The sequence below is a fragment of the Phoxinus phoxinus genome, assembly GCF_949152265.1.
Source record: "Phoxinus phoxinus genome assembly, chromosome: 11".
Lineage (NCBI taxonomy): Eukaryota > Metazoa > Chordata > Actinopteri > Cypriniformes > Leuciscidae > Phoxinus > Phoxinus phoxinus.
In genome coordinates, this window is record NC_136886.1 from 28,646,831 (window position 1) to 28,655,050 (window position 8,220).

Here is an 8,220-nt window from a genome sequence, read left to right on the forward strand (position 1 = left end):
ATGGGGCAAGTTTTAAACCTGCTTTTATCCTCTTAACATCCTTGATGGGTCATTACAAGTGCCCAACCATGTTGAGTGATTCATTCAGAGTGAACACGGTGAATCTGACTGCATTAGATGTGAAAGATATTAATAAAAATTATGTTAATTCAACAAGCGCACATACCTGTATTTACATCCTGTTTGATGATCACGCGCGTGAACTCGTCAATCGACTACTGTGGACTTCGACCGAAAACAGGAAGTAAATACAGGTATGTGCGCTTGTTAAATTAATCAATTCACTCAACATGGCTGGGCACTTGTAATGACACATCAAGGATGTTAAGAGGATAAAAGCAGGTTTAAAACTTTCCCCATTCAAGTCAATAGGGTGCAAATTTTAAAAAGAGGATTTTTGTCGTTGTTCTCTCCAAATTTACTAATAATTGAGCTCAATGTTAAAATTGACCAGAGTTCTCCTTTAAAGGCATTCCATCATTTGGAGTCACATCAGCTCCACATTAAACATTACTGTAGGCCTATATCAGTACATACCGGATAAATATGGCTATTATATTTTCAAAATTCACATATGACGCAGGGTTTAAGAAATTAAAACAGAAATTATAAGCAGGCTGTGATGATATAAAAATAATACATCTTGTTTTCAATTATTAATGGTTGGTTTAATTTAGTGAACATAGCAGAGGGAAAGTATTAAGTATTAGATGATAAAGAGAACAAATGTATAGTTGTGCAAAGGTGAGGCAGATGTTGTTTTTCTTGAAACAGTGCAGGCTGTGGTGAAAACCCTTTCCTCTGGTCTTGGCTTCAGAGTTAAAAGTGGTGCTTCACCTTTTGAACACAGCGTGAAACAGAGCTCTCTCTCTCGTATTCACTGTGTTGTTAGCAGTCCTGGTGAAACATTCAAAGAGAAAGTCATCTGAAATCATGCACGCATTTACCGGTAAGCATATCAATTTATTTGCTCAATTACAAAATATATATAGCTTTGCAAATCTTTACAAATGTAGAGGATGTGGTCAAATAAGAGAAGTGATCCATTAGCGTAGCTCTAATGAATTCTCTTTTAAACCTTCTATTGCATTCTACTATGAAGGAAGTTTATCGTTATGTGCACTCTGACATACTGTCTTTTTTCATTGACAGTTTTTTATCCTGTGTTGCTGATATGGTCGTGTCACATAAAGGTAATTTCATGGATTAAACCAGGAAAAACTGCACTCACCTTTAAATTTTACCTCTAATTCCAGAGGTATATTTCACCCAAAGATGAAATTTCTGTCATCTTTTATTTGCCCAACTCGTTGTTCAAAACCTGTATGACTTTATTCTTTCATGAAAGACAAAAGGAGATTTTAGGCAGAATGACAAAATCTGACACCGTTCACTTTTAATGTACCTATTTCGCATAGTGTGAAAGTGAATGGTGACTGAAGCTGACGTTCTGACATCTTTTTTGACCTACAGAAGAAAGAAAATCTGTAACACTTTACAATAAGGTCCCATTAGGTGATAATATGACTACTAAATTAATATTAACTAACAATGTGCCATACATTTGTTACAATATTTAATCATCTTTGCTAACGTTAGTTAAAGGGATAGTTCACTTTGAAATTAAATTTTGGTATGTTTTAGCTTACCTCAAGGGCAAGATGTAGGTGTCTTTTTTTCCGCAGTAGTTTCAATTTTGATATTTTTAGGTCAAACCGTTCTTGTCTGACAGTCATATCATGCAGGTCTATGGTCACTGTCTCAAAGAGCATGCACAGAGTCCAAATTAAAACAATTCCCCATCGTCCAAATTAAACAATTCCCCATCGTAAGTACACATCGATGGCCTAAGACACAAAACGAGCGGTTTGTGTGAGAAAACGAACAGTACTTATATTGTTTTTACCTCTTGTAACACAGCCACGTCCAAGTGATCTGAGGGCGCGAGCGCATCCTGGTGTGTGACGTGTGCGCAGACTGGTGCATAGATGTATACACTAGATGTCGCCTTGGCTACGGCAGTTCGTTGGAACGAATGTCTTTAATGCGACATCTAGTGTATACATCTATGCACCAGTCTGCGCACACGTCACACACCAGGATGCGCTCGCATCCTGGCATTAATCCTCGCATGAATTAATAAAAGTTAAAAATTTACATGAACTAAGATTAATAAATGCTTTAGAAGTATTTTTCATTGTTTGTTCATATTAACTAACAATTAATAATTTTAAATTTAGCATTAATTAAGATTAATAAATGCTTTATTGTTGGAACTCTCTTCCTCTTAAACATGATGCTCAGACTTTTGAGATTTTTAAAGCTCAATTTATGACATATTTTTGTTTTTATTATTTTATGTATTGTTTATCTTGTGTACAGCACTTTGAGAATATATAGCCTACTACTATATACAAATAAAGTTTATTATTATTATATAATTGTTAAGTATTTTTAATTTTTAGTTCATATTAACTAATGTAATTAACTAATGTTAACAAATTAAACCTTATTGTAAAGTATTAGTAGAATAACTAATGAGTTTGGAACAAGATGCCAGAATTTTTATTTTGGGAGAATTATTTCTGGAGGTCTACTTATTTCTCTGTACACATTTTAGTTTTAAATCGAGTAATTTGTCCAAAATTTCAGACTTTCTTGGGGTTGTACAGTGTAATGGGACATTTTGCTGAGTAACTGATTACTTGGAAGTTTTTTGTGAAGCTTCTGCATTACCTTTATTTCAGAAAAGTTGGTCCAATGAGACTACTGAATACCTCTCCACAACAGAATATGAGTATTCCACAGATCAGTTGGAAATGGATTACAACGGTAGAATATTCCTTTGCGAAAAACACTCCAACCGTTCCTTTCGCAACTGGTTCCTGCCCACCATCTACACCATCATCTGCCTCCTGGCTCTCGTGGGGAACTTTCTGGTCATCCTAACCTACCTTTACTTCAAGAGGCTGAAGACCATGACTGACGTCTACCTGCTCAATCTAGCCATGGCTGACCTGCTGTTTGCAATTTCGCTCCCCTTCTGGGCAGCTAGTTTCATGAGCAAGTGGCATTTGGGTCTGTATCCATGCAAAGCCATGTTCACCATCTACAAGGTCAGCTTCTTCAGCGGCATGTTCCTCCTCACCTGTATCAGCGTAGATCGCTATTTCTCCATAACCAAGGCCGTCTCTGCTCATCGCTGTCGCTCCAGTGCGGTCTATTATGGACAGTTATCTTCTCTGGTTACATGGGTGATGGCGGTGATTTTTTCGGTACCCGACATGGTGTTCTCTGAAGTCAATGTCAATGGCACCTGTGTAGCAAACACCAACAAATATGAGGTCTACCGCATTAGGATGCTGGTAAGTCAGATGGTCCTGGGTTTTATACTTCCAGCGATCGTCATTGGATTCTGTTACATCTGCATCATTCAGACCCTTATCCAAGCCAAGACCTTTGAGAGGAATAAAGCCTTCAAGGTTATCATTGCAGTGGTAGCTGTCTTTGTGTTCAGTCAACTACCCTACAATGTAGTCATGGGAGTGACCACTCAGGAAACAACGGACTGCGCCAAGGACAACAGTCGTCTTTATGCCATGGATGTGACCAGGGCCGTGGCCTTTTTGCGCTGCTGTGTGAACCCATTCCTGTACGCCTTTATTGGGGTGAAGTTTCGCAATGATCTCCTGAAGCTATTAAAAGACTTGGGGTGTCTCAAAAAGAGCCACCTCATGTACACCTACTGCGGTAAACGGAGATCTTCTGTCGGCCTGGACACCGATACCACAACGTTTTCCCCCTGAATGCTCTTATCTGCTCGAGAACAGATTGTCAAAAAACAAAAAAAGGTTTTGCCAGTTTCAGTTATATAGTGGTAAATAGTTTCATAATGGACCGTTCGGTATTTATGGAATGGACCACCGGAGGAAAATAGGGGAGGGTCATGTCTTTTTACTCTTTGTTGAGGGGAGGGTCATCCAGCTTTTTTTAGTCTAGGGGGAGGGTCACCCAACTTTTGTATTCATGAAAACAGCTAAATTTCAAAGTGGCTTGTTTGGTGCATATTTTGTAGCTCCATGTAGCTCTCTCAGTCTCGGCCCCTCACCGCTAGCAGATGGGTCTTACCCAACAGAAACCGCACTGTCCCCCTGCATTTTGTCAGTCTAAAATAGTCGATCTCCGAATGCGAATAAACTGACTCATATGAGGAAATCATCCATATCCTTTTTCAAATACAAGGTCAATGTTGATTTCCACTAACGACAAAACAACAAATTATCCATGAATTTATATGGAGCTAAGCTTTAGAAGCTTTCCATCTTTACTCTCCTCCATGTTACGTTGCATTCGGAGATCCACTATTTTTGACTGTCAAAATGCCGGCGGCCGGAAACAACAACAGCTACAGTGAGTTGTTCACAACACAAACAATGTTCTCAATGCTCGAGTTCATGTGTAGAGGCCCTGGTGATACTTCGAGCAAATTTTCATGTGTCGAGCCTCCTTAGTGTTTTAAAAATAACGATTTTGATGCTATCATACTAGTGCCCCTAGCACTCCCATTCAAAAGGCAATTTGACCGAAAACGAAAAATACAGTCAATTTTAAAAGTGGCGTTTCCATCCTAATTATGCTTTTGAACGAAAGTTTGACACGGGTAGATTCACAAAAAGACCCTAGGTTGCATTTTGGTGAGAGTTACACTTTAAGTAATTTGTCATGGCCAACGATGGCGATCTGAACATCTTTGCCAAGTGCAAACCAGTACATAAGTAATCAATAAATGATTGGGGAGGGTCATGCCTTTTTTCACAATCATTTTGGAGGGTCGTAGAAAAATGTATGCTGGCGAAGGGAGGGTCAAGTCTATTCTGACAATTGATCTCAAAACTCCTCCGGTAGCCCCTTAAACAAAAAGGTGACATATAGTGGCATACTGCAAATTTTGCTATTGATACTACTATTGATATTACTTTTTGTACAAAACTTCTTCCTGCTTTGTAACAATACGCTTTTCACTTCTTGTTTTTGATTTAGAGAATAATTAACTTTCACTCTTTGTGTTATATAGCCATTTTGTCTTCAATATCTTGTCTTCAACATCAGTTTGTCTATATTGAATGCTACAAGTTATGCTGTCCAATAAATAAACTGCATAATTCTCTTTTATGGTGAAATAGTTCTTTAAAATATGCCTTCTTCTTTATTCTTTATGTCAGAGTTGTTTTAAAACTGAATAAATCTAAAAAAAAAAAAAATATCTGACTCAAGTTGCTTTGTGTCTAATAATATTTCTGTCAACTTCACATCTTCTGCACATCAAAATAGCTTCACCCTCTTCGTCTGTGTGTAGTTATACGAAACACGTCACCTTAAAATAAAAACCTGGCTCGAACACCACGTGAAGGGGAACCACAGTTAGAAATACCAAGATAGAATGCAAACATTGTGAACTATTTCATCCTATGGTTTCTCACCGTCTTTAGTTGTGAGAAAGACATTCACACTCATTGTCTGTGGTCACAGTATGTGTATGTGGTTGTGGTGAGAGTGAGTCTGTTACACTTAAAATGTCCTGCATGCAGAAAAGCAACATACAGCTCAATTTCTTTTTCATTTATTCATTTTTAAGATATTGGCAAACAATTTGGTCTCAAATTGCACATGTGCAACTCTCTAAAACACTCAAAGAAAAACAATTAGTTGGATAGACAGAGCACATACTGAGTTGTGCTGTTGGCACTTGAGATGAAGGCTTTAATGTTAATTTCACAAATATTGCATGATTTTTTAGTAGGCTATATTTTACATGCACCGTCTATATTGGATAGTCATTATTGAAGGGCTTTTGACAGCCTGTCTGAAATACCCATGAGCAAAGATGAGAGTTGTCGCACTTTTGGGGGATTCTTCTCAAGCTGTCAGAGTGCCACTGCTTTCTCCGGGTATTACAGATCAACTTAGATTAAAACAGAATAGAAAAACATTTTTTTGCACATTGTAGGGGAATTACAGTTAGACCACATAGAAAGACTAATATGCTGACCAGGAGTCAAAGATGAAGTTCAATTAGTTGACAGAGAGTTAACTGAAGACAAAGTTCTCCACACGTCCATAGGCCGTAGAAAATGAGTAAGAGGATCCAACTTTGAACCAACTTAGGATACAGAAACACTAGTACTTGTAGTCATGTGGATAATCAGAGAATGTCATTTCTACAGATTCTGATAAGTTAACAGATAATTCTAGCAGCATCCAAACATGATATTCTGTTCTTTACGCAAATGAGGTTTTTAAAAGATACCATATTTGACACATACGTAAGAAACTTTGGTAAGGGTCACAGGTAAGTCATAAATTCCTGAAGGAATCTTCTCATCATGGGACACGGTTGAATTCTCCAGGAGACTACGCTTATTATTAATAAACAACTCCAGTGAGCACAATTAAATAAAACATAAGTGATATCTTTGCTCAGGACGAGTTTTCTCAGGACTACACTGGAACAGAATTTGAAAATTACATCCACTGAGCGCTGACATAATCTTCTACACATAATTCACTGTCATAGTGTAACATATGGGGTTGGACAATGAAGCTGAAACGCCAGTTTTTAGACCATAATCATTTATTAGAATGGTGTAGTAGAGCCTCCTTTTGCGGCCAATACAACATCAATTCGTCTTGACAGATACAAGTCTTTTTATTGTGGCCAGGAGGATTTTGAGCCATTCCTCTTCCAGAACAGTAGCCAGGTCAGCGGTGTAAAGTATTGGATTAAATGTAGAACTTTTTGGCTTGTATTTTCAGTATCAAAGATATCTGCAACTTTTACTCTCTACTTGACCACTTTTTTGAACAAGCTATATACTCTTTACTTCAAAAACTTTTTTTTTGCACAGGCCTATATAAAGGGTTAATGGTGCCACCTGGTTATCAACAGTAAAAATTACAAATTTTACCTCTTCCCAACAGGGAAAACCACCAACAATCAAAAATGCATGATTTTATGGTGTCATGGCTTTGCAATCAAAAAATGTGGTTATAATGGAAGTCAATGGGGCAAAAACAGCCACGAACAGTAAATGAGGGAGAAAAAGTTCAAATCTGATGCTGCACAAAAACTATCAATGCATCAAAACCAATGTTGTTTCTAATCTTTGACATGTCCAAGACTGTGATAAAAGGTAAAAAAAAAAATCCAGTCCACAATCACATTTTATATTGAAAATAAGTAATTTTGTGTTTTTGTCCCTCCCAAATCAGTGACATAATTTATGAATTTGGCAATTAAAGAGTTAAAATCTTGATTAAAAAAAAAAACATTTAGTAGTTTTGAACAGGACTGAGGTTGATTAATAGATTTATGCAAAAAAAAATTACAGCAGTTTAAAGTAGTGGCTGTTTTCAGCCACGAACATAACCAAAGGATGGGAATTTGAACAATGCACAAGGGTTAAAAAAGGGGGCTAACACAAGAGCGTTTGGTTTGAACATTGATTGTGGGGATTGAAGTGTGAACCATTTACGGTCATGCATGCTCCCTCATACGATTTATTTGTTTGCTTGTTTGTTTGTTAAGTACCCACAACTTATCAGTTTGACAGATTTGTACATTAAGAAAACATTAACATGTTTACTTTAACATTTTATCATCAGTCGCGATTGGAATGTCGCAAATCGTATTACACTTTTTGTTGCGCGCTGGTGTAGGCGCTCAGAGCATAGGCTACTGTGATTCGCGCGCACCACTCATGCACTATTAAATAAACTGGACTTCAGTCATTTATTTGCGCAGAAAATTGGTCCGTTCGGTTCGTACAGGAACTTAGTGCTTAAGCTCCGAACGTGATGTAAATAATTAATTAATAGCTAGATTTATGTTTCCATTAACCATGGTACACATATTTTACCCCCGCTAAACCCTTTGGAATAAAACCGTATTATATCCTAAGATCTGATATCCAACACGCTGTGCCTGCATGTAGCCACTAGAGCGCGCTCTTGCATAAAACTATTGATACTGAGAATTATTTGAGCACATTACGATGCAGTTCTAAACCTGAGCAGCAGGGGTCGCCGCCCTTCTGCAAACAGCCAAATTTGAGAGTGAGAGACAGAACAGGAAACTATTATTTAAATGTGTTGGAGGTGGAGGAAGTGCAGCAAGGAACACTAGGGAATAATATAGGAAGGACGTTGTCACCCTAAACCTTC

General features: G+C 37.7%; 1 protein-coding gene across 1 annotated transcript; it reads left to right on the top strand.

Moving 5' to 3' along the window:
- The first annotated feature begins 775 nt into the window (after positions 1–775).
- ccr7 (chemokine (C-C motif) receptor 7) lies at positions 776–5,247 on the top strand. Its single transcript, XM_079628055.1, has 3 exons — positions 776–949; positions 1,153–1,193; positions 2,748–5,247. The coding sequence occupies exons 1-3, from the start codon at positions 934–936 to the stop codon at positions 3,804–3,806; spliced, it is 1,116 nt and encodes a 371-aa protein (XP_079484181.1). The 5' UTR covers positions 776–933; the 3' UTR covers positions 3,807–5,247.
- Positions 5,248–8,220: the final 2,973 nt, after the last annotated feature.